The sequence below is a fragment of the Bubalus bubalis genome, chromosome 3 (genome assembly GCF_019923935.1).
Source record: "Bubalus bubalis isolate 160015118507 breed Murrah chromosome 3, NDDB_SH_1, whole genome shotgun sequence".
Classification (NCBI taxonomy): domain Eukaryota; kingdom Metazoa; phylum Chordata; class Mammalia; order Artiodactyla; family Bovidae; genus Bubalus; species Bubalus bubalis.
The window spans coordinates 48529102-48555907 of NC_059159.1; the positions used below are offsets into that span (position 1 = coordinate 48529102).

Here is a 26806-nt window from a genome sequence, read left to right on the forward strand (position 1 = left end):
TTGTCAAGCTAGTGAAATAGTGTAATGTACTTTGCAGGGTGGGTATTCTCCCAAGGATTATCTAAAGACAGATGTATAAAAAAAGATGTTTATCAAACCTGCCCCTCTAGTGACATGATAAACGTAAGAAAACTTTAGAATCAGGGCATTAGCTAACCAGTTCTCTGCTGCTGAATGTTTTCTCCTTGCTCTGATCTATTTCATGGAAAACAGAGGCTATGTGGTAACCAGTGTTAACAGCATATTAGAATTGGGCACTTTAGCTCCTGCTGTTCCTTCCATTTAATTTTGTTAAAAATTATGTTTCCTTGTATAAAAAGCCATTGAAACCTAAAGATGTGTCTAAATCCTGCCTCCTAATTAACCTCTAGGATTTCTTCACCCTCTCTTCTAGCTTTGGTGTCATCCCTAGCACTCCTCTGGCCATCCATACGCCACTGATGCCAAACCAGAGCATTGATGTCTCCCTGCCCCTCAACACCTTGGGCCCTGTCATGAAGATGGAGCCTCTGAACAACCTGCAGGTTAGACTTTTACTTCACTCTGAGTGTGTAGGTTGATATCTTGCCAATTTTATTTTTATATGTAAAGCAAGTCCTCTCAGATTTAGTCATGGAATAGGGTTTGAAATGACTCTGTGGAGAAGACTTATTTTTTGTTAACACACACACACACAAAAGTCATACATTGACACGAAAAGTTACTAATTTTTTTTAACTCAACAAACAAAAACTTTTCAAGATGTTATTTACAAACTTTTTTCTTAAGACTTTCATAAAAGGGAATTTGAATGTTGTAAGAGTAGATTTCCCAGAGAAGGCAGTGGCACCCCACTCCAATACTCTTGCCTGGAAAATCCTATGGACGGAGGAGCCTGGTAGGCTGCATCCTTGGGGTCACTAAGAGTCAGACACGACTGAGCGACTTCACTTTCACGCATTGGAGAAGGAAATGGCAACCCATTCCAGTGTTCTTGCCTGGAGAATCTCAGGGACGGGGGATCCTGGTGGGCTACCATCTATGGTGTTGCACAGAGTTGGACACAACTGAAGCAGCTTAACAGCTGCAGCAGCAAGAGTAGATTTCAGGAAAGCTATGTGGAGGTCATCTTTGAACACACTGCCATAAATAGTTGAGTTATCTGTATAATATGCATGTGGTAAGTGTAACATCAACTTAGAGGAGCTTAGAACTTTATCATGTCTATAAGAGCCTCTCTATCTTGAAAATACTGAATTTTTAGAATGCTTAAGTCCTAGCTTAGAGTTTGATTTCATTTGCATCACTTTGAATTTCTGTTTGAAATAAGCGTTCTGGGGTTTAAGCAACGTAAAGGTAGAGTAGTAAGCATGTAAGTTGAAGCCACAGCAACCTGAAGGGGTAAAATACAGATACAAGCCTGGAAGTTGAGGGTTTTAATGTTCACAAGGACAGAAGAGACCACCTTGGGCTGACCTGAGATAGGGAACTGTAACTGAGCTTTGCATAAAGCTGACTCCCTGGAAAGGCAAGCCCCTCAGTGAAAGGGGAACTAGAAACACATTTCCACAGAGGCCAGTGATGGGAGGAAGTTCTCTCTGACCAGGGTTCTGGTGGCCTCTTGTGAAAAATCCAGAACCTGATTTATACTGCATAGGTACAGAATTCTCCAAACCAGTAAATGAGTGTAAAGTTGGACCAGAACTGATAGAGCCTGGGATACTTGGCAGAAGCAAATGCAAAAATGGCCCTTTTACAATAATTTTGAACTTGAAGGCCATCAGGACTCCCATCTGAAAAGAAAATCTCTACTGAAAGTGAGCTCACAATTTAACAAAAAAAGAAAAAGGGAATGATGTACTGTGACTGACATAAGACTCAACTAAGAGGATTGGGCATCTCCTTCTACCAAGAACTTGAGAGAATAGTCTGAATGAGACTATAAAATACGCTTTAAATGATGAACAAAAAATAGCAACCTTCCACTTGCGGTCAAGACAGGTAGGATCCCATTGTTCGGTGTCTTGGAAATACCAGTGTGGGATCCTAGTACTCATGGTGAGACAGCAACAGTAAAATTACTAAGAGTTGAAACTAATGTTCTCCACAATGGGTAAAATACCAGCACACCAGGCTTGCTTGCCAGTTGACTGATTACCTTGCTGCCTCAGTAGTTGACTGCTTCTTTTTCAGCAAAGAGTTTGATGATACAGAGTGACAATGAGTGAGTCACAATATAACTTGGCTCAGTCTAGGAGAGCAGAACAAGGATTACTGTGCAGAAGGAGTTGGCTGTGCTGCTATGATGAGAGTAATGTGTTGAGGGGCTTTTCCAACATAGAATCCTAAAGTAAGTAAGTAACCCAAATTTACATCTGCTCTCTTTTCATGGAAATCTAACCTCCTGTTGGCTCACAGAGCCTCAAGCCAAATATTTGAGGTCAGTCAGCATGGGTGCGAGAATGCTTTACTGTAGAAGTAGGAAAAGGAATTTGGGTCACAGAAATCAGGGCAAATTTCCTCCTCTTAAAACCAAAAGGGAACTGTGAATAAATGTCAGTTTACTTCCCTATTTGCATTTCCACTTCACATTCAGTAAAATGAACACCCCAGATGGGAACCCTCACGTGAGTTGATCTTTTTGTTTGGCTACATGGCATGTGGGATCTTGGTTCCCCATCTGAGGATTGAACTGGTGTCTCTTGGACTGGAAGCCCAGAGTCTTAACTACTAGACCACCAGGGAAGTCCCAGGAACCCTCATAAAACAGGTTGAATCTTAGTCCAAATCCTTCTCTCGCATTAGAACTAGCAAGTTTTTCATTTTCACAAACCTGACATTAAAAAAAACTTGTCATTTTTCCATCTAAGCAGAATGTAATAAAGCAGTTCAACTTCTCTAGAGAAAACAAATTTTCCATCTGTAGTCAACTACTGATTCTCCATGCTTTGCCATGGATTCTTTCCTTTCAAGGATGTCATAATTATGGCTATTTTCTCATTTAATTGGCATTGCCCAATGGAGAAGATAAGCAAAAACTTGAAATCAGATGAAGTTTTTCCCCCTGAGAGCAGCTCTATTTAATGTCTGCTAGTGGAAGTTGAAACTAATGATTAACTGAAGATGGTGGGTTACCTTAGTTTTCAGCTTCTATTCTGCTCTTGTCCCAGTATGAATAGAGAGTCAGATCTTAACTTCAATAGGCTTTGACCAATACGATCCAGATAAAGCCAGGTAAAGATTGATTGACATTTAAACATTATAAATATATATGTTTAAATTCAAGAGCTCATGCAGGAAATATTAGTGCTTTTCTAGTACGGCAGACCATAAAATTAGAAAAGAAAAAAAGAGTTTTAGGAAATGAAATTTGGGAAGCAGTTCAAGTTTTAGCTGTTTTGGCTAATTTGATATCTATATATAGGACAGACATCAAACTAGCCTCCAGAACTATAATGTAGCATTTAGTACAAAAACTTTTCATTAAAAATATCATCAAACTGCTTACTGACCTATGGTCTTTTTGAACCATTATTGAAAAAAAGACACTGTTCTCTCTTAAAATGTAAAATAGATTATACCTTAGAAAGAGCATTAAATACCTAGTAGAAATTTGAACCTAGAAAATCTACTGTACTAATAATGTTGGTTATCAAAAGCCTTTGTGAATCCAACTTATAAATACTACACAAAGCAAAGTTTAGCTTGCCCCACTGGGAGCTTCTCTTGAGTTTAGCATACTGCTGCTGCTAAATCACTTCAGTCGTGTCCGACTCTGTGTGATCCCATAGATGGCAGCCCACCAGGCTCCTCCGTCCTTGGGATTCTCCAGGCAAGAACACTGGAGTGGGTTGCCATTTCCCTCTCCAATGCATGAAAGGGAAAAGTGAAAGTGAAGTTGCTCAGTCGTGTCCGACCCTCAGCGACCCCATGGACTGCAGCCCACCAGGCTCCTCCATCCATGGGATTTTCCAGGCAAGAGTACTGGAGTAGGGTGCCATTGCCTTCTCCGATAAATATTACACAAAGCAAAGTTTAGCTTGCCCCACCGGGAGCTTCTCTTGAGTTTAGCATACTATATTCCTTTAAAAAAAGAGAATTGATGCCTGTATTTAAATAAAACAAAAACCTTAACAAATCTCTAAATGAATTTTGTCTAAAAGAGCTTTCTCTGACTTTGATATCCTTTTCACTTCATCTGTTTCATCTGTGTTATTTGCTTAGAAACGTTTTCCCAGTATACTCCTTCAACTTGACACCTGGCAAGTGACTGCTTCTTCAAGTCAGTGTCTTCAAAAGTACAATAGAATTGTGACATAACATGTTCATCCTAGTCTTTGTATGGATGCTGTGGAGTTCTCAAAGTTGCTTGGCCTCCTTTTTCACCAAGCTGTGAACTTTTGTGAGAATGTTGATAGGTCTGTGAATATACAGTTTAGAGTTAACTAGTTCTAGAGTTAGCTAAGAAAAACCGAGTTCCCAGCCTTCTCTTCCCACTTATGGCCATTGCTGCTACTGCTAAGTCGCTTCAGTTGTGTCCAACTCTGTGCGACCCCGTGGACTGCAGCCTATCAGGCTCCTCCGTCCATGGGATTTTCCAGGCAAGAGTACTGGAGTGGGGTGCCATTGCCTTCTTATGGCCATTATCTGTGTACATATTCCCAATCCTCATATTTTCCTGATAGAACTCTTAGGATTTCCTTTAATTAGTATTCATTGTTCATGTTACTGTGATTATATATACTCCTCAGAGCCAAACTATATAGTGTGATTATTTTTCTCCATAAAACTTATAAGTAATTAGATATTTACCCATTAAGACTTGTCTCTATTTGTTTGCTTAATTTTTTGTGTTAACCGTCATTCATTCCCAAATTCCAGTGAGATCAAACTCTTCAAAATAGTCCTACCAATTTCACTCTTAAAGTCTCCTTTGGGAGCCGTTTGACTGCTTTAATCTGAAACGATTTTCTTCCACACCTGAAACTGTCATCCTGTGAACTCCCTTCACCATAGCCCTGAGGATTCATTCTCTTCATCTGTCTTGTATGTTGGGTCTCCTCTTGTATTTTTCTTTCCTTGATTTACTCCTTCATTTTGATGAAGAACATACTCCAGTAGCTTCCTAAAAATAGGTGTTCAGTTCAGTTCAGTTCAGCTGCGCAGTTGTGTCCGCCTCTTTGCGACCCCATGGGACTGCAGCACGCCAGGCCTCCCTGTCCATCACCAACGTGTCATTGATGCCATCCAACCATCTCATCCTTTGTGGTCCCCTTGTCCTCCCGCCTTCAATCTTGCCCAGCATTGAGGTCTTTTCAATGAGTCAGTTCTTCACATCAGGTGACGAAAGTATTGGATAGGTGTGTAGAGTAAAATTTTAAACAGGTAGCAACTTTACATGTTTTAGAATGTTTTTTTTCTTCACACTTATATGATGGTTTCTGTATATCTTTCTAGATGAGAAATAGTTTTCCTCCTAGTCTGAAGTCATTCTGATTCTTGATCCTTTTCTGTGCCGTGTTCTCTCTGAATGAAAGCTTGTACAATCCTTTGCCTTTCCCTCTTCTGAAATTTCACAGTGATATGCCTTGGTTTGTGTCTTTTTTCACCCAGTGCACTAGGTCCTTATTGTGCTTTTTCAGTGTGGAAACTTGTATCCTTCAATTCTGGGAACTTTTCTTTTTTATAGATCTCCTTTCATTTTCTTTGTCTCTCTTATTGGAAGTCTTGCTCTTTGAATGTTGACCTTCCTGGACCAATCTTCTGCTTTTTGTCCTATTTTCCATCTCCTCCTGCTCTTTTTTTTTTTTTTTTTTTTGGCCATAACCACGTGACATGCAGGCTCTTAGTTCCCTGAGCAGGGATTGAACCTGCACCCCCTGCAGTGGCTGTGCAGAGTCTTAACCACTGGACCACCAGGGAAGTCCTTCTCTTTGCTCTATTTTCTAAAAACTTTTTATGAAAAAATTTTAACTCTCAGAAAGTAAGCAATCATGTAATGAGTCCCTGTGTGCTCATCCCTCAGCTTCAATAATTAATCAATCCAATGTTAGTAGCATTTCATCTTTGCTCCCTGAGCATATTCCTGCCCCATATTATTTTGAAGCAAATCTTAGACATATCATTTCCTCTGTAAATATTTCAGTGTATATATTTAAAATGGTTTCTTTTTAAAAACATAACCACAGCAACTATTGTGCACATTAAAGATTAACAAGAATTCCTTAAACATCAGATATCCGGTCAGTGCTCAAGTTTCTGATTATCTATGTGTCTTAAACTTTTGTTTTTATTTATTTATTATTGTTTGTTTGAATCAGTAAAGTGCACATATTAATGATGGGTTGATATCTCATAAGGCTCCCTAACCTGCTCAATAAAATAAACCCTTAGCCACATGCAGCTATCTAAATGGAAATTAATTAAAATCAAGTGAAATAAAAAGTTTATTTCCTCAGTTGCATTAGCCACATTCAAATGTTCACATGGCTGGTGGTTACCGAAGTGGCCAGTGCAGAAGTGGAACATTTCTGTCATTATGGGAGGTTCTGTTGGGCAGTGCTGATCTATGGGCTCCTTCATTTTTATGTTTGGTTTTCAGTGGCTTGACTGTTACGTTCCTTGGTGTTTTCATTACGTTTATCTGGCTACAGGTTCACTGAACTTGGATCTGTAAATTGATAGCTTCTCCCAAATTTAGGAAGGTGGTTTGCTTTTTTAAAAATTATTTCTTCAGGTTTTTTTTCAGTCCCAGTATCTCACTTCCCTTCCTTCATAATTCCACTTCTAAGGTGGCACAAGTGGTAAAGAATCTACCTGCCTGTGCAGAAGCAGTAGAGATGTGGGTTTGATCCCTGGGTCGGAGGATCCCCTGGAGAAGGAAAATGGCAACCCACTCCAGTATTTCTTGCCTGAAAAATTCCATGGACCAAGGAGTTAGACAGGCTGCAGTCCATGGGGTTGCAAAGAGTCAGACGCAACTGAATATAAACACGCCACTGTCATGTGTAACTACTTGATTGTCCCCTCAGATTGTCCCCTCAACCCCTGAGGCTGGTTTTCAGTTGTTTTTGTTTTTTGTTTCTGTTCTTCAGAATGGGTAATTCCTGTTGATCTGTCTTCAAGTATACAGACTCTTTTCTTTTATAGGCTGCAACATTCTGGTATATCTGTCCAGTATAACTTTCATTTCAGATACTGTCCTTTTCAATTCTAGGATTTCCATTTGGTGGAATTTGCTGGAATTCCACCTCTGTTCACTCAGGAATACAACTGGAGAACTGTGTTTCACAGCCTTCTCTTCTTCTCTTCCACTTCTACCCTTTGGCCATCCCTTGGGCATGAGGATATGTTTACTGACCCTCAGAAAAAGTGACCAGTAGAAGTATCTCAGACAGGACCTAGAAACAGTGTTAGAGCTTTTTAGCTAGGAAATTCTGTGTTTTCTACCTGGGCATGTCTCTTTGGCCATATGGATTCTTGTGTAGAAGGGTTCTGTGGAGGCCAGAGGAAGATCAGAGTATGGCCCTCTAAACCGTAAGACCCAGGGTAGGACCTCCACCCACCCATCACTGAACGCATCTCGAATCCTCTGTGTCAGTACTTTCATGTCTGTCTTTTGGGAGCTGGCTTAATTCTTCCAAAAATTATCCTTGACTCTCCTGTTTAGAATTTAAAGGCTTTCTACCAGCCTCCTGGGAGCTAAACTGGGAAGGAGGACTGAAGAGTCTCAGCACTCAGTATGCATAAATTCCCTTATTCCACCACCCCTCAGCCATGTCTAGCATTCCCTTCAAAGTACTATCTTATCTCCTCTGAAAGAATCAGTCTTTTAGTTTTATTGAGGGGCTGAGGTAGCTCAGGGTGGTATGGGGATCTCAGACTCAGTTTCTTCATCCTCTTTTTTTAGCGGCCCCTCCATCATTTCCTCTCCATACAATTCCAGAGGTGCTACCAGTCCTAAGACTTTGAGATTTGTGCAGTGTTATTGCTAACAGCATTTGTTTTACAGTACCAAGATTTTGTTGCTACTGTGTTTTTTTCTTTACCATCTTTGTGAACTTATACCCTTAATTTTTTTTTCCTTTTAATTATGGCTGAATTCTTCCAGGAGAAAGAAAATTTAAATGTGATTTGAAGTCTACTATCTTTACCTGAAAGTCTCATGACACCTTCATAAAAATCCTTCTTTCTTTCCTTCTGTACTTCTTTGTGGTTAGAGGTTAACCTGTAGATAAATAATTGATCCTTTAGTGTATATGGTTTTTTATTATCTATCTTTGTATCCTCTTTAAACCCCACTGAAGTTTTGTTTAATAAGAGGATGGATATTAATTACAGAAAAGAAATAATGTTTCAGTTTTTTATTTGAATGTCCCTTCTAAAACAAGGCAGTATTCATCAACCCTGTTCATTTAACCTTTGAATGATTAGGGCAAGAAGTGCTAAGGGTGCTAGCTGCAAAGGACACAATCTTATAATCCCATTTATTCATGTCTTTAAGATCTTTGTTAACCAAAAGGGGTGTTTTTTTTTGGAGGGGTGGGGGTTGTGTTGTTATGTTTTTTGGCAGTGTATGGCCCTGAGAAAATTCTGTCCCTTGCTACTCCCACATTGCAGTTCCAGCCTATGAGACAATCAGTTGCAGATGGTGCCTGTCCCTGATATTTCATGTCTTACATATGTCCGTTCACACTCAGAAGGCCTACAGCTGTAGCTATTGTACCAGAAAAACCAGTAAATGCTTCCAAACGGAAGACCTTTTAAGCAGCTTCCATCAAAGGAAGCAAACCAGCTTGGCATTTACTGACTCTTCTTGACTGTTGTGCAAGCCAAACAAGTTCAGTATTAAAGCCTCCTTTGGTCTTCCAGGATCCACAACTGAGGACTGCGCACTCTGGTTGCTTTTATGGGACCACATGCTGCTTGAACAGACATTGAGTCCTTGAAGTGGTGGATCTTAGGAAAACTATAAGAGATTCCCAGGTCACAGATAGATCCGGTGCTGAAAATAACCCCTAAAGACAGGACAGAATCTGAAATATTCCATTAACAACCTGTAGGAAATGGTTATGAAAGATCTTGGTTATGAAAGATGAAAATATTTTACCACCAAAGAGAAAAGAGAAAATTGCTTTTCATGATTGCTATTTCAATTTTAATATATTTTTCATGTCACATCAGTACTATAAATGTGTCCTTTAATCTCATCTGAGGAGTATCTTATATACTAAATGTTCCTTTTTCACTCAGTTGGCCCTATAGAGAACCTCCTTATCCTTTATGTCAAGATAATCAAGATTCTCTAAACAACATCTTTTGTCTTTCTATAACCAGAACTCAACTGCTGGCTTCTGGTACTCTCTTCTACGAATATGATTGTCAGTAGCAGCTGCCCTGCTTGAATAACCACACATAAGCAGTAGATAAAAATCCTGTATCCTGATAGGCTGACATGGTCTAGCAAATTATAAATCTGGCTTCAATGGTAGGAGACAGTTGTTCCTAAAACCCAGAATTCAGTTCTTAAAACACCCAAGCTTGAGAACTAGTCATCATTAAAAAGAGCCTGTGAGATGATTACCCAAGTAATAGAAGCCCATGCTTGGCCACATGATACTAAATTTCACATAGTTCTGCAGGGTAATAGAAGTGATTTGTGGGTTTCATCTATTAAAATTTCAACCATCTTTATATCATGTTAGCAAGTCAAGAGTTGATAAAAATTGAATTAGTTTTGTATTTCTAGTTAGATGATTGGAAAATAGATCTGTATGCAGTAGAGGACTTCAAATTCTGAATAAAAAGTAGGTACCTCTTTCTAGTCCTCATGTTCTCATTGTGGCACATAATTTTTACACAAAGCCTTGGGGCACATTATAGGTTGGAATTAAAGGAAACACCCTGGGATTTTCCTAAACTGGATTGAAGCCCACTTGAGAGCCATATCTTGCCCTCATTCATGTTTAGCTCTCTTAATACCTTGTGGCATCATGTTTAGTGAGATTGGAAAAGTTTATTTTATTCACAGTTTTGTAGGGTGAGGTTATACATAGGTTTCATGGTATTGAGATCAGGTTTTATACAATAAGTTTCTCTCTGAATCAAGGCTCACAAGGCCTGAAAATTGGTCAGGTGGACCTATAATGAAAATATACCCAGTCTGAATTCATTTTCCCTTTTATTCTACTTCAGGAGAGCCTAAGTTTTGTGGAAGGACTTATGTTTGTGTTCTGCAAGTAAATGTTAGTTTTACTATTCTAATTTTAATGGAAAACAAATGTGGAGACACTAGTAAATGTGGTTAGACTCAGTTACATTGGAGACAAAGGAAAACATCGTTTAATCATTTTTGAAAAGTATGTGAATTTGGTCTTGGGCTTAGTGGCAACATTCCACTGAAGGAGTGGGAAGGCAGATACTTCAAATATGAAAGCACAAAACTTCTCAAATCCATAGCTCATGCCATAGCTCATGCTGCTTCTGACAATAGTTTCTGCCCCTTCTGTATATGACCTGATTCCCTGGTAAAACTGCCCAGAGATAGCGTCTCTGCACAATGGCCTACCCATCTGCCCAGTCATCTGACAGCCACCTGTGTCTGCTTTTTGTCTATGCTGAGGTTAAGTAATACAGCAGACAGTTCATAGGCACACCTGTGAACCCTCTTGATTTCTGACTTGCTAGAACCTAGATTAGATTCTAGATCCGTTTCATCTCAGGATTTTAAAATATGTTCATTCACTCTCATTACTGAAGTTTATTCTTCTCTTGAGTTTTCTTTGTGTCTTCAGTCCCATGACATACCAGACTGGGGTGTGGAACATCTAGTAACTTTAACTGATAGTTGATTAGTCCTTTCTTCACCATTTTGTGGTTCAGTACAGTATGTACAAAAGGTACTTTAAAGTTTTAACAGTAAGCCCTGCATAGCAAACAGATCGTGATGCCTTTTACTGGTAAATGGTATTCAGTAGTGCAGCAGCTGCAGTCACGGGCACATCAGCCCATCGTGGCAAGGCACCCAGAGCTGTAAAGGCTATAAAAGAGATCCTGCTTTTAGGGTTAGAGTCTGTGTAGGTTGGGCAGAACCTGTTTAAGGTAAGACCTTGGGTTTGGGGGACTTACCTGTTAGAAAGACTGAAAGGCCTCTGAAAATACTGTTGGCTGTTTCTGGCATCTGAAACTGTAGAGAGTAATTGTGTTGAAGACTGCTGGAGGAGGAGGGCATCTGGGGCTTGTGATAAAGGTTTCTGGGTGGTAACCAAATTGATCAGTATAGCATGGCAGGTTGGTTCTGTATTGACAGAAAAGAGATCAAATTACCTTTGCTGTGAGTTTTCTGATTTATTTTGCCTAACATGTAAAACTAATAATGAGGAAGCTACCTGGAGCAGGAACAGATGCAGTATATCTTAGCATCATTTCCCTTGACCCAGTGGTCCCTGTGAGGCACACAGCTGCCAGTGACCCTCTCCACAGGTCCTAGCAGAGTTGTAAAGGTTGCTTAATTCTTGCTGTGCCAGTGCCCTCTTAGACACGTGTTTCCATCACTAGTGTAGAAGAACTTGCATTGGTATTCTTTCCAAGCAGAAAAGCCCAAGTCCTAACAGTGGTCCCCAAGTCCCTGTATGATCCAACCATGTCTTCCACCTGCTCCCTACCTCATTGACTTCATCTGCTACTGCTCCCCTCACTCCACTTGGCCACACTGGCTTCCTAGTGGATCCTCAGACTGACTGGTATGCTGCCACCTCAGGGCCTTGGAATTGGCTGTTTCCCACGTGTGGGATGTTCCTTCTCCCAATTGTCATATCTGCTTGACTCATTGCCTCCTTCAGGCTTTTGGTAAAACAGGACCTTTCTGATAAGGCCATGTCACTCTACTCCCAGTATTCTTGATCCCCTTTATCCTTATTCTCCCCCCACCCGCAGAGCACTTATCCATTTTAAATACTGTTTATTGTACTTAATTCATTTTCGCCTCTCCCCCTCCCACCCGTCACCCCCTAACCTACCACTTCCTGACAGGAACGCGGACTTCAAAAGGGCAGCAGTTTTTGTCTTAGTTTTTTTTCCTTCATGACATATTCCCCAGTGCCTAGAACAATGCCTGGTACACAGTGGGTGTTTAATAAATATTTGTTGTTGAATGAATCTTTTTGCTGTCATTTAAGAAAGTGTTTACAAGTATCTGGTGCCTCCAGTTCTTGAACCAGACTTAGCAAGGCCATCTCCTCATCATAGCAAACGGTGTCCCTAAACACACTCTCTGCCTCTTGTTTCTTAGTGGCCTTGCAGTCCTCCCACTGCCCTTTGAATACCTTTTTACCTGGATGGGTCATGTCTTGGTTTAATCTGAGGGCTACAATCACAAATTCATTTTTTGTGGGCAGACAAACATTAGAAGCTACTGCTTTCTTTACTCTGTTCATTGATATTTCAAAAGGCAAGACCACAGCACATTAATGGACCTTATTTCCAGGACTGGCGATAACTAGGATAATAGAACATGTGACTGTTTTAACGTTTAGGGAACTTTTTCTGTTACTAACCTATGTTTTTGTGCCACTTCAAAATAAAAAAAAATTGTTACCACACAACTATTAAACCATTATACTAATACCATCAAATTATTTGTGTAATATTCTCAGAATAACTTTGAAAACTCGAGGATGCTCTGGAAGTGCTCAGAGCCCCAGGGAAAAGCAGAATTGTTCAGATATCTGACAGGAAATGAAGCTGAGCAAACCTCTTTCTGGGAGACCAGAAAAAAGCCTATCTGTTTCCTAATTCTGATGGAAGGAAGTAAAGTGATAAGGAGGCACACTTTGAAAGGAAGGGCAGAGAGGGATGTCTTTGGCCTGTGGATGAATCTCATCGTTCATTCTTTGCTTTCAGAAAATAGTTCTTTTCAAATAATACTCAAAACAGTCTAACTTTTGCCTATAAAAGGGAAAAAAATTTTTTAAAGGTAATGGTCTAGCACTTCCCAATTCCAGATTTTTCTGCATGTGCTATCAGAAGAATTTGCTTTTTTGGGAATGGGGGTGGGTTGTTTATCAGTTCAGAGGTAAGCAGTAAAAAGATTGGAAATCCTAAACTGAAATTCACTTTGGGATGGATGAGGTGTCACATGCTGGCACTGGAGGTTGTCTTGAGAGTTGAAGGGTTTGAGTTCAACCTGACTCTGTAGTTCAGCTGGCTTTAGTGGTGGCTTTGGGTGGACTTCGAAAAGAAGCTTCTTGAAAGAGTCCCTCCACAGAGGCAATCTTTCATGAAAATTGTGACCTTTCTACTTTTTTTCCAAATGGCTTTGAAGGAGACAGGAATGCCTTTTTTTTTTTTTTAAGCAGTACTTGAGAGTCTAACTTAAGTTGCAGAGAATTACCGAATTTGATTCCAGTAGTTCAAACCCTACTGTGCTTTGGGGTTCTTCTAGTGTATACAGCTTTTGGAGACCATCATTATGATTTACTCCTGCCTAAATCAGAGGTTTTTAACAGCTTTTTGTTGGCTTGTTTTAATATATATTATTTATTTATTTATTTATTTTCGGCTGTACTGGGTCTTCATTGCTTTGCACGGGCTTGTGGCAAGCCGGGGCTACTCTGTTGCCATCCACGGGCTTTTCATTGTGGTGTCTTGTGGAGCACAGACTCAAGGGCGCACAGGCTTCAGTGGCTGCAGCATGTGGGCTTAGGCGTTTCAGTTCCCAGGCTCTAGAGCTTGGACTCAATAGATGTGACTTAGTTGCCCCATGGCACGTGGGATCTTTCTGAATCAGGAATGCAGGAGAACCCGTCTCCTGCATTGGCAGGTGGATTCTTTACCACTGAGCCACCAGGGAAGCCCAGTTTTTACCAGTTTAATCCGAGAGTCTTCTAAACTAATGTCTGTCTGAACCTCTTTACATCTTAATCTTCTCTTTGGTGTTCTGGCGATTTAATCTGCCTACACCCCAGTTCATGGTGTAAACTATGTGGGAGGTTTCTGAGACTGAGATTGAGCAGATCGATCGCGTGACAGAATGGGGACTCTGGGAGGAGGCAGAGCTGCATCAGCTTTAGTAGCTTTTGGTTTCTCCTCACCTTTCAAAAGGAGAAGGAAATGGCAACACATTACAGTATTCTTGCCTGAGAGTCCCGTGGACAGAGGAGCCTGGTGGGCTGCTCTCCATGGGGTCGCACAGAGTTGGGCACGACTGAAGCAACTTAGCATGCATGCATTGGAGAAGGAAATGGCACCCCACTCCAGTATTCTTGCCTGGAGAATCCCAGGGACAGAGGAGCCTGGTGGGCTGCCGTCTATGGGGTCACACAGAGTTGGACACAACCGAAGCGACTTAGCAGCAGCAGTAGCACCTTTCAAAAACAAGACTCGCTAAGAGAGGTTGTTTCTTAGGTTCTCATTCCCATTCTAAAACCCAGTACTATGAATACCACTAGAAGATTTATAGTTTAAGAGATCAATCCGGGGGTCTCTTCTATTCTGAAAGCCTCTATTCTGTAAAGAGGTACAGATAGACATTAGTTAGCCTTGGAAATATCAAATGCTGAAGTGCAAGTTGTTGCCCAAGAAATTAGGGTTTTGAAGCTACTGCTTTTATTGGGACGAGTGGAACCTGTCAAATTTTCCCTGTAAAGGACTTTACTGGCCACATACTCTTAACAGTGAAAGTAAACAGGTATGGCTTTTATCTATCATAAACAGCAGATAGGCACTCTTTGAGGGCTGTTCAACTGCCATACAATCCATCTGATCTATTGGGTGCACTAGGAAAAAAAATAGAGGGTTCTTGGTTGAATCTTAGCCTTGGAAGTAAACTAAAGATGCTTCTTCAAGTTAAAATGTAATTAGCATTGGAGGAAAGTAAATGGATATTTTCTATGGTGGATGGTGGCACTAGTGGTAAAGAAGCCACCTGCAATGCAGGAGACATAGGAGACGGCAGGTTCGATCCCTGGGTCGGGAAGATCCCCTGGAGAAGGGTATGGCAACGTACTCCAGTATTATTGCCTGGAGAATCCCCATGGGCAGAGGAGCCAGGAGGGCCACAGTCCATAGGGTCGCAGAGAGTTGATCACAAGTGAAGTGACTTAGTACACACGCATGGTGAGTTGCATGCCTATTCCTGCTATATTTTTAACTCTATTCAGACACTGTCAAATATTTTAGATAGACCTGTTTCGTCAGGATGTCTCTGAAAGGTCTCAGGTAGTTTATTGGTCAGTAGGGTTTGAAGTGGAAGACCATATTTAAACTAAAAATGGTAGGTATTTTTTCACATTGACTGGGAATGCAGCACCGCAGGTGGATTTAACTCCAGCAGCTAGCAGAGAGCCTCTTCTGCTTGAGTCTCAGATGACATATATCACACAGTTGGAGGCAGTGTCATTAAAAACCTGTCACTCAGAGCCATTCCTCTAGGCTCTGTTACTATATAGTGTGGTGCTTAAAACACATCTGAATCATCATTCCTCAGACAACTGGTGAAGGTTGGCGTCACTGCCTGGTCCTCGGTTCGACCAGCCTGCAGATAATCTCTCTCAAAGCTAAATAGAGAGGAAGAAAAAAGGGGGAAAAAATTCCTCAGAGACTGGGAAAGGTCACAAGTGACGTCACGGAAGAGTAGATGATACACTCTCAAAGGTGAGCTGTGTACCGCTTGCCTTGAATTTTCTTGTGGCAGTGCCTCCTGTGGTGATCTGTGGGGAGAGGTGTAGGTAGAGGCCCCATTTGCCAGAGTTCAGACCGAGTTCATCTCGTACCTTTTTATAGCACTTTTGAGCGCACTGGAACAAGGTTAGAATATTAATTCAGCCTGCTCGTCTCCAGCTGTGCCGCCAGAAAGGGGCCGCAGCCCCTGCAGCAGGCTTTCTATACTATGGAGAGAAACTAATTGCTGGTTACAGGCTGAAGCTGTCAGGCTGCTCTTTCCCCAGCAGCCACTGAAAGTAACTTGTAAAACTCATTATTATTATTAAGCATTTCTAGCCCACTTTTGTGTTTTCCAAGTGCCTCGTAATCACTTCTTTTTGCTCTTCCTATTGATGTCCCTGAGAAGCAAGTAAATACTGTTGTGTCCCCATGTTGCTCGTGGCAGACCAGAGGAACACAGGATTTAAGTAATTTGGTTCTTGGTACCATCTGGGATCTGCTTTAGGCATCCTCAGAGCAGAAACTGAGGTGTGCACCCTGTTTCTAAGCTCACTGAGCCCAGTTCCTCACTGCTTGCTTTATCATTTGCTGAGTGAATATTTAGGGCTTTTATAGATTTTGGCTGCAGCTTACATAAGAGGTACATTTTGCATAGTGTATTCACACATACGGTACATAAAACTGAAACAGTTTCAGGAGTCAGTACTTACTCTTAGTGAGATACACTATGACATTTTCTATTCTATTACTTATTTGCCCACACTGTGCAGAATTTCTTTGACCAGGAATCGAACTCATGTTCCCTGAAGTGGAAGCATGAGTCTTAACCACTGGCCCTCTAGGGAAGTCCCTTCTATTATATTTTTTTATGCCAGTTATGTCCCACTAAACAAATTTTAAGAACCACCAATTGGTCGTGACCCACAGTGTTTAAAACCACCTTGTTAAGAAGTACTTGAGGCTGAAGAATACATGTGTATTCTCTGGAGCGTCAGTTTTGTTTAAAGATAAATGAAGAAGCACATTTCATATTAAAACACTTGGATTCATTATGGGATAGCACAGAAGTTCAAAGAAATTTTGTTCTTATGGGCTACTTCATACTGTGCCCCTAATCCTGATCCTTACCCCTACCTCCACCCCAGTATATATGTCCATTCTTTCTTCCTCTGTTAAAGGAAGTACACTGGGAAAAACTTAAGAAGTACTGTCCTTTGGGAAACTTTAGTCCAGGTTCATGTCTTATCCAAGCCTAGTGGCCGTCAGGAACTTAGAGCCATGTATTTTACAGTCATTATTCTTACTGAGCCTTTACTCTGTGCCAGTCACTGTTTCAGAAACTGAGAAGAGAGTAGTAACAAGAGACAAAAGTCCCCTACCTTGTGGAACTTGCATTTTACTGGAGGTGTGTTATGTGGCACAGGGACAGGCAGTGCACCAACAAATTAGTAAAGATGTGTGACAGATAAGAGCAATGGGAGAAAAAGCAGAGCCTGAGCTAGGGAGTCCTGGAGGTGGAGATTGAGTGGTATGATTTCAAAAATACGTTGGTCATGGAAGACCTACATAAGAAGATAATGCTTGATTAAAGCAAAGACCTAAAGGAGGCCAGAATAAACATTGCAGATTTCTGGTGGAGAGAATTTCAGGCAGAAGAAACACAAAAGGTTATGAGATAGGAGCATGCCCGGTGTGTGCAAGGCACAGCAGCTGGCTCCCATGGCTGACGCGAGAGTCCCAGCATGTGACAGCAGAGAGGTAACAGGCATCTGACCATAGGCAGTTATAATTTGGGGTAATCATTGGAGGCTCAAACACGGAGATATCGATGAACTGACCAAATTTGAAGATCACTCTGAGGCTGTGTTGAGAAGAGGCTGGGAAGTTAGGTGTTGAAGGTAGAGAAGACGAGTGAAGAAGCAGAGACACCATAGAAAGCCTTGCAGTATTTCGTTTACTGGATTTGGAAAGTCAGCAGGAGGTTCCATTTAGGGATGAGGAGAGGAGGTCAAGAATTTGGTTTTGGGCATGTTCATTTTGAGGTATCTGTTAGTTATCCAGGTGAAGATACTAAGTAGACAGTTGGATATGTATGTGATAATTGATTTGCCATAGGCAGGCTAGACATCACTGTGAAAGCTCTTAGAAGGTACTTCTTCAGCTTGTCTGGATTATGTCTTTCTGCTCTGTACCTGTTGGGATAGTGAATTTCAAAAGAAGAAAACAAAGAACTCCCCTTTCTCCCTCTGAAGCAATCAATATCATACTATAAGGTTTACTCAGTTCTATTTCAGAGTAGCCGCCATCTGGGTTAAAATTGAACTGGCTTCATACTGTGTTTTCCTTGATTCTTTTTTTGGCCTGGACTCCTGAAGAGTTATTGGCATATTCTTAGAGACTCATATTCTTTGGGTGGTGTCTACCACCTGTGTTACTCTTCCCCCACAGCTAGATGCTATGTCCAGGGACTTGAAACCAGGTGAGCCCACGTGTTGTCCTGTTGCCCCAACCTTGCCCTGCCGTGTGTTCCTGTGCCCATTGAGCCGTGTGATGGGTGAAAGTATGTTTGCCTATGAGTGATAGGGAGGTTTAAAAAAAAAAAGGTTGAGAAACCAGTGTTTCATTCCATTTGGTCCAGTTCTTCCCTTTAATCAAAGGGAACAAGTATTTATTGAGTCACTGGGATGTGAGTGAAGATGAGAGCCCCTGCATGAGCAAGAGACCGTTGTTTTGTGGGTGAGGCATAGATAAATGCTTATTTATGCTACAGTGGAAGTTCATGGTGTGGGTGCGATGGAGGGGAGTTAGAACCTTCCTGAGAAATCCTTGTCAAGCTTGAACTAAATCTTCAGATTAAATAGATATTTTCCAGACAGATGAAGCTTTAGGAAAAGAACATATTAAGCAGAAAGAACAACATTAGTGTTTGGAGAGCAGGAAGTTATTTTGATATGCTTGACGTTAAGGAAATGGACTAGAGACATAGGCAGGGGCCACATCCAAGGAAACCATATACGTTTGAAATAAATGCAGTTCTAGCCTGCATTTTACAGGCTATGTTTTACTCTACAAAAGAGGAAAAGTTTGAGAGCAGCAAAATGCAGATTTTGAAGAGCTAATGTAATAGAGATGAACCACTTCTTCCAAGGAGCACTCTGTGCGTTGATCATATAAGGAGATGACGTTTGACCAGGAGCACAGTCGCAAGAGGAATCATTAAACTAACAGTTTCCCAGTAAGCCTTTCTTTAAAAATCTCTCCTGATATCTCTCATTAGCATAGTTGTAATACTACATTTGAGCATGTGAAAGATTTCAGGTAAGTCTCATGTGGTTATCCTTAATTATGAAAAATTCTGAGTAAAGTGTACAGCAGAATATGGTGAAAGAAGAGGGAACTTTTCTTTAGGAAACATTTGTTCACAGTATTTAACTGTAAGTCAGGCACTATTCTACGTGCTCTGCAAATATTAACTTGCCTCATAACGACCCCATGCATTCAGTGCTGTGGTTATCTCTGTTCTTTAGGCACGAGACTGAGCTGAGTACTCCTGCCTCCGGTCACACAGCTAGTAAGGAACAGTCAGCATGGTCAAGTGGTCTGATCTGGTCCCTGAGTCCATGTTCAGAACCACTGTGTCTGCTGCCACCAATTTGGGTGTGCCAGCTTCTCAGAGAATTAATCTAGAGCAGAAACCCAGGGATAGGCTTTAGGGTCTCCTGAAACCCCTAAAGTTTTGGTGGAAACATTGCATGTACTATTTGCAAAAAGAAGGTCCCTGAGTTTTATGTGTTTGTCAAAAGGGTCCTCAGGGCAGAATGGTTTAGCACTGCTGACCTAGAAGAGCTTTCACATCTTTTCCATGGTTAAAGGGCTCCAGTTGGTTTAAGGATTCCCTAAGAAGCACAGGCTATTTATACGCTCAAACGGACTTCCTAGGTAACATTGTTCTAAATTAATTACTTGTCTGGTTAATCTTCTTAGAAACTTTTTCAAAAATAGGTGGGAGAATGGCATTGAAACATGTAAAATATCATGTATGAAATGAGTTGCCAGTCCAGGTTCGATGCACGATACTGGATGCTTGGGGCTGGTGCACTGGGACGACCCAGAGGGATGGAATGGGGAGGGAGGAGGGAGGAGGGTTCAAGATGGGGAACACATGTATACCTGTGGCGGATTCATTTTGATATTTGGCAAATCTAATACAGTTATGTTAAGTTTAAAAATAAAATAAAATTAAAAAAAAAAAAAAATAGGTGTGGCAGGTCCCAGAAATTGGTTTATTTGTTTGTTTTTTAAATACAGGTTGGAGTCGAAGATTCTGTTTTGAAAAATCTCTCCAGATGATTCTAATATAAGTCTTTGGTTAAGAATCATTAATATTATCTCCTGGAGGACATATAACCCACACGAGCCCACTTGTACCACCTCCAGTTTGCACTTCTGAATGCCCTTTTCAGGGCCTGGCACTCCCTCAAGGTGTTCTTGGTGCCCTTATTTGCAATAAAGAGTTCCCCTTCTCTTAACTGCTGAGTACCAGATGAATTAGAAAATACATCTTTCCCGGAGACCTGCAGCTGGTATAATCTTTTTGAAGTGATGCTCTAGTGACATCTTAAGGAGTGTCTAAGGTCCCTCTTTGCTGAAGTTAGTTACTGTGGTTGCATTCACCAGACTCGAGCTTTTGGGGACTCCTGCTGTCTCAGCATTTTGGGCATCAGATTATGTGATAGAGATCAGAAACTCCTGGGGGTTGGTAACTGAAAGTTTCAATGCCCAAGTTTCAAGGAAAGTAACTTGATAAATTCTTCTGGGAAGGAGTAGAAAGATATCAAGTAGATACACCCAAACCAAATTATGGAGGATGAAATAAAGTTACTGTTTAAGGTGGAGAAGATGAGTTGATAAGTGTAGACATGCTTGCCCCCAAGAAGGTGGGAGGAGAATGGTGGTGCTAGATAAGCACTTTTTACCTTTATTTTTTTAAAGAGAAATAGTCATGGTTACTGATTGTTAAACTCACCCAGAGGAATATTTTTCTGTGGCGCCAAGAGCATAGATAGGAAAGTCACCAGTGACAGAAACCAGTGGGAAGCATGGTTTCAAGCAGTTTTTCTCCTATGTCTCCCCTCATACATATTTGCTTCTTACAATCTGCCTCAGCTTAGGCAGATTTTCTGAATGGTGTTTCTGAGTGGGGCAACCAACAGTATTGCCCCTAAACACAAGTATTATACGTATTGTAGCTTTAAAAATATATATATATATAAATAGCTTCCGCTGGATTGAGCAGGCCACGGTAGAATCACAGCCTGTGCACATCCAGAAGTTTGTGTTGTGAGAAGAAAACTCATTTCTTCATTCACTCAAAGGCTTTTCCTTAGAGTCATCAAATTTACGAGTGTTTGACCCAAACTTTTATAGCCATATGACCTAGGAAGTAAGAAAGCACGTTAAAACTCATGTCAGAAAAAAGGTAAGGGCATTATGACACACCAGTTATTGTGGAGAGAGAAAAATCAGTGTAGAGTCAAATTTGCATTTGAATCCTGGTTTTTCTGTGTGCTTACAATGTGGCCCTGAATGTTACTTAATATTTCAGTTCTTCATCAGGAAAATGAGAGGGGAGTACCATTTACTACTTTGTTTGGGATAGTTATAATGAGGATATAATGAGTCATAATGAGGATTAGAAATACCTGTTAATACAGGTACTTAGTGATAGCAACAGCAACTACTAAAATAACTGAGTAGACTATTACAGGCATAGAATATTTGCCTTGAATTCATCCCTCCTGGAGTGGGCAGAGTTGCAGGTTGTCAATCGATGGTGCTCTGATAGTGGAGTAGGTAGGGACATGCTTTCCAGTGTATGGGCTGGTGTGTCTTGATTTGGGGTTTCCTGCACTGCCTAAAAGAGGAAGGAAATTGGATGGTATATTTCTAGACAGTAACTGTTCTTTCCCTCCTACCTGCCTTCTTATGATGTCCTAATTTTCCCTTCCTACTTTCCTGGCAGGTGGCTGTGAAAAACAATATTGATGTCTTCTACTTCAGCTGCCTCATCCCACTCAACGTGCTTTTTGTAGAAGATGGCAAAATGGGTAAGTATGTCCTCCTGTCCTGCCAAATATACCTTTGCCCTTCCTCTGAATGTCAGGTAGAGCATATCCCCAGAAGTTCAATTTATCTTGAGGTTTAAAAAAATGGGGGATGGCTATTCTAAAGCTCTGATAACTGCTAATTATGTATTTGCCTGAGTCACAGTTGATCTTGCTGTGCTGTTGGTCTTTAAATCACAATGCCCACTGTCTGAATAAGCCAGTCACCACAGCAGACAGTAAATGGCTTGGTGGCAAGTAGATGTGGATTGAAATCTCAGCTTGGCTGTTAGTTAGCTTTGTGACTATAGCGAGATGCTTAATTTTTTTGAGTTTCAGTTTCCACGTTTACAAAGCAGAAATAGTTTTTTGTAATGACTTGAGATAATATGTGCAGGTTTTAGCACTTAGCCCTGTCCTGAGTTCTTACTGTCTCACGATACGAATTCAGTAATTTATAATAAATTGTTAGTACTCCCCATGTGGTGGTTGATATTTCTCTCTTCCCTTACTTAGGAAACCACCAGCTAATAAAACTAGCTTATATTGATAGATATTAAGTTGTATTGGCATTTTATTGGTTTGATTCTTAAAATAACTCTTTGGGTAGTATAGCAGGTATAATATATGATGGAATTAAGGATCAGAAAGGTCACAAGACTTACCCAGAGTCACCTAAATAGGAAAACTGTGGAGCCAAAACAACCCTAGTTGTAAAGTCTTTCCCAGTGTATCTTGGTGCGACTCATGAGGGATTAATTAACCTGGAGCGCGGCACTTGTGCATAACTAAGCATTGGCTCGGCTCAGACTGCCACTGGCCGTACTGCTGGAGCCAGCACGCCAAAGGGGAAATGGTGCGAGGGCTCAGGTGTCAGACTGTTGCCAGACTGTGCACACCCAGCCTTTACCTCTGCTTCCCCCACAGAGCGCCAGGTCTTCCTTGCAACATGGAAGGATATTCCCAATGAAAATGAACTTCAGTTTCAGATTAAGGAATGTCATTTAAATGCTGGTGAGTGATAACTGTAACTTCCATTTTCATCTTAGTATATTCAGTTAGATAGTTGAAAATTCTGTCTTCTCTTTACCTATCTCTTTTTTTCACAGCTACCTATTTCTAGTGAGTAAAGGGTATATTACTTTGCAGACTTCTCATTAAACACCTGGGATGTTTTGATGGTAGGCACTAGATTAGCTACAAGCTGACAGATTTAAGAACTAGAATGGATCCACATGCCCAATTGTCTAGTAGTTGAACATGGATCAGTCATGTTGCTTGAACATTCTAAGCATCAGGTAATTGGCACTTGAAGATATGTGCTCTCCCAAGAATTAAAAGGACTGTTTGTCCTCTTACATCAGCCTTCAGTAGTGACTCTGTCTGAGATCCTTGTTTGGAATCCTGTGTTTATTATTAAATAAGATTACATCATAGTTGATTAAAGCCTAATTGGTGGCCTATTTCTTTCTTTCGTTGTGTCAGCTGTCATATGACGATATGACGGCCTTAATCACTATTAAAAAGTTATAGCCCCCTTAGTAGTTAGTTTTACGATTACACTAGAACTTCAGTCTGGGAACCGGAGAGGAGAAACAGTACCCACTGGCAGTGCCTCAGGCTTTGTTTCACTGAAGCATCCTCAGGCATGGAAGAGAGCCCTAAGCTGTTCAGGGTCTTGCCTTTGTCCCAGTCTCTCCTTGAGGTTAATATAAGACTTTATGAGTTTGAACGAGAGTGAGACCTGATGCTAGTCAGTGCCACCTCTCTTCATTCCCCGGCACTTCCTCCTTCCGGCATGCTGCCCTCCCACTGTGGCTAGAGTGTTGCCCTGGGAGAAAGGCAGACAGAAAGAAAGAAAACAACTCACTGGCTTCGCATTTCAACTTGTTCTTTAAAAATTTTTTGCTAAAAAGTTTTTTTGCAGGGAGTGGGTGTGCTCTGTGACAGGTCCATCCTCTGTGTTCCAGGCAGATTTTTTTCTCACAGGGCTTCTCCTTAGCCATTGGAGAGGTACTTGAGGAAGACAGTCTTCTGTAGCGTCCACTGCCATGACAGTTTGTTGATTCTCTTCACGAATACCACATGCCTTCTAGGTTTCTCAGCCTGACCGGTTATGTAGCTATTAAACAAAACCAGATTTTTGCTGAGTTTTTAAAAAAAAAAATCATATTTAAATTGAGCTGTTGTTTATGCCGTGTTCTAGGTAGGTGACGGTGTTTGCTGTCTCTCCTAGGCTCACTGGTTAGTTACCACAAGCCTCATTTGACGAGTTGGGAGGTTGGACAGTTCTACATTTTTTAACCTTTTTCAGGAAACTTGCGCTGCAGAACCCACAGTGGCTAATAGCTAGGATTATAGTCACCCTTGTGTGGTCAGTCCCAAGTCATTTCATATATTACACTCCTGAGAACACTTGTCCCTCAGAAAAGGGTTCTGTGGTCATAAGATTGGGAAGTACAGTGTATGATGGGCCTGTCTTAGAAGTTGCCATTGCTCATAAGCTCACTAGCAGCTGAGGCCTCCCGCACTGAGGAAACCACTGTAACTCAGTATCAACCGAATGTTTCCCTATGGAATTTAAAATCACAAAATGCTTATTACTAACGTCTTACGGAGAACCCGTGTTCCTTGAACACATATGATCAGGAAAACTCTGGCCTACAGACAACAGAGAAAGGCCAGAGTCCTGGGAAAGCAGATTTGGTCTCAGAGGTCTGGTGTGAAGGAGACATGATTTTTCAAAAAAGAAAATGGAAGTTTGGATGATTGAGGGTTTTAGTCTGGCTTGTCAGATTAATAAAGAAAATCCCCCTGCTTCCAGATGGGGGCTCCGAACCTTGGTGTACATTTGTGATCTTGCCAAAGAAAAGGTATCTGGCCTTTCTCCCAGTGGAGCTATGTCTTCTGATGTAAACAGAAACAGTTTCCCAGGACAAATTCAGTTTTGAACAGTTCAGCCATGGCCTCATGCCGGCTCCTCCCTGCCTTGGATGCTCCAGATACCAGCGAATCAGTTCTGCAGTGGCACCCCGCCCTGCGGTGGTGCAGCGCACGGAGCCCAGGGAAGATTCCCGGCCAGTCCTCTTCTCCGGGAGCCCGAGGCCATCCATCACTTCCCACTGAATCACTGCTCATCTCTTACAAGACCATTTCTGCAGCTAATCCTTTCTAGCTTTCCTCTGCCTCCACCCCGAGGTCTGGAGTACCTACCCCAACCTTTTCTTTTCCTTCCAGTCTGAGGGCTCAATTAACAGGAACGTTTTCAGGTTTAGTGCCTTCTGATTCAACACCCTGGGTTGAGAGCTAAAAATACCTTCTTTCCAGCTGATCTGTCCTAATCACAATAGCACCAACCCTTTAAATAGCTTTTCTGTGCCAGAGTAGACATTTGACAGATGGCGCTAACACTCTGAGGCTACAGGAAGTCGCAGGCTTAAAGTACTGACCAGCCTAGCATTGAGCTTTTACTTCTGCTCTTCCATTTCTTCTAGAGAAGAAAGAAGAAAAGAAACCCTCTTACTAAGCCTTAATAATTTATCAATTTTTAATAGAAAGGTGTAATGATAGTGTGCTTATGATGTGTCACTAGTGGTGTGAATACTGGAAAATACTGGTTCAGAAAAGGCACCCAATTGTATGGGTCTCCTTGCTTCCTGGCACTAGTCATATCTGGGACCACTGTCTTAAGTACATAAGAAATAGCTGCATCTCCAGCCATATCCAGAAAAGAATCTTTCGGGCAAGTGTCCTGCAAACCTGTTTTTTAAATTAAGTGCTTGTTTTGCTTTGAAAAACTCAGAGACATGTTACATCTGTATTTTCTAGTTAGGCTCTCTAATAAGGGACAGATACTTCTTCAGGCACAGGGAATAGGTAAGGGTGAGTTCTGTTTCTTTGTTTGGTCATGGTTCTCCCCATTTCATAAATACAAGTGCATTGCCAGTCAGCACTTAAATACAATTTGGTTGTTCAAATGATCTTTTAAAAAAAGGTGTTCTTTTTAGCAGTCGCAGTGGTTTGCAACTTGCTAATGACTGTGTCCACAGCTGGGTCCCATGTGCAGGTTCCCCCTTCCAGCTCTCCGAGTACCTTCTTCACTCTTACGGCTGCTGGAAGAGGTGCGACCTTAGCTAAAGTAGGAAGACGAAGGAGGGAAGACCACATTCCCATCTTCTAAGATTTTAGGCCTCAGACCCAAAGCCAGATTTGAGGTAGGAGACAAATGAACCCAAAGAAATTACATCTTAATGCATGTGTAACTGTATTTGACTGTCTTTTAATAAAAACTCTTCTCCTGTAGAGCAGATGTCGGTGTCTTACCATTACATTCTCATTCTCCAAGTCTCACAGCTATAAGATTCCATCGTATTTCCCCAGGAGTTCGGATATGTTTAAAAAACAAACATACGCAAAGAACTGTGATGTTTTGTCAAGAAGTATATCCCAGTCTGGCTGGGAAGCTTCTTTACATTGGCTCCCATTGCCATTGTTTTGTTTTGTTTTTTTTCTAATTTGGCTGTGCAGCATCTTCATTACTGTGTGTAGGCTTTCTCTGGTTGTGGCAAGCAGGAAATACTCTTCATTGCATTGCATGGGCCGCTCCTTGCGGTGGCTTCTCTTGTGGAGCACAGACTCTGGCGTGCATGGGCTCCGTGGTTGTGGCTCACAGGTTCGAGAGCGCGGTCTCGGTAGTTGTGGCACACAGGCTCAGTTACTTTGCAGCATGTGGAATCATTCCAGACCAGGGATCGAACCCACGTTGCCTGCATTGGCAAGCAGATTCTTATCCACTCTGCCAGCAGGGACGTCCCATTGCCATTCTTAATAAGTTCACTTAGCAGAGTCTGGTTATCCTACCACCTTCAAGCCCTCTAGCTCAAACCTACAATCTAAGGTTTATAAAAATTGCCGCACAGAGACTTCCCTGGCCATCCAGTGGTTAAGACTCCACACTTCCAGTGCAGGGGTGTGGGTTCAATCCTTGGTCAGGGAATTAAGATCTCACGGGCTATGTGATGCAGCCAGAAAAATTGACTCACACATAGTTATGTTACAGAACC

General features: G+C 41.4%; 1 protein-coding gene and 1 non-coding gene across 5 annotated transcripts in view; one reads left to right on the forward strand and one right to left on the reverse strand.

The window, feature by feature from the left end:
• Window positions 1-26806, forward strand: part of AP2B1 (adaptor related protein complex 2 subunit beta 1) — a 108815-nt gene that overhangs the window by 72586 nt on the left and 9423 nt on the right. For all 4 annotated transcript variants that reach the window (XM_006056221.3, XM_025281093.2, XM_006056223.3 and 1 more), the window contains 3 exons: window positions 395-524; window positions 21662-21746; window positions 22671-22757. In XM_006056221.3, the coding sequence (XP_006056283.1) occupies window positions 395-524; window positions 21662-21746; window positions 22671-22757 (302 nt within the window). The remainder of the gene's footprint in view (window positions 1-394; window positions 525-21661; window positions 21747-22670; window positions 22758-26806) is intronic.
• On the reverse strand, window positions 5829-5901 carry TRNAG-GCC. Its single transcript has one exon. It is a non-coding gene; the product is annotated as a tRNA-Gly (tRNA).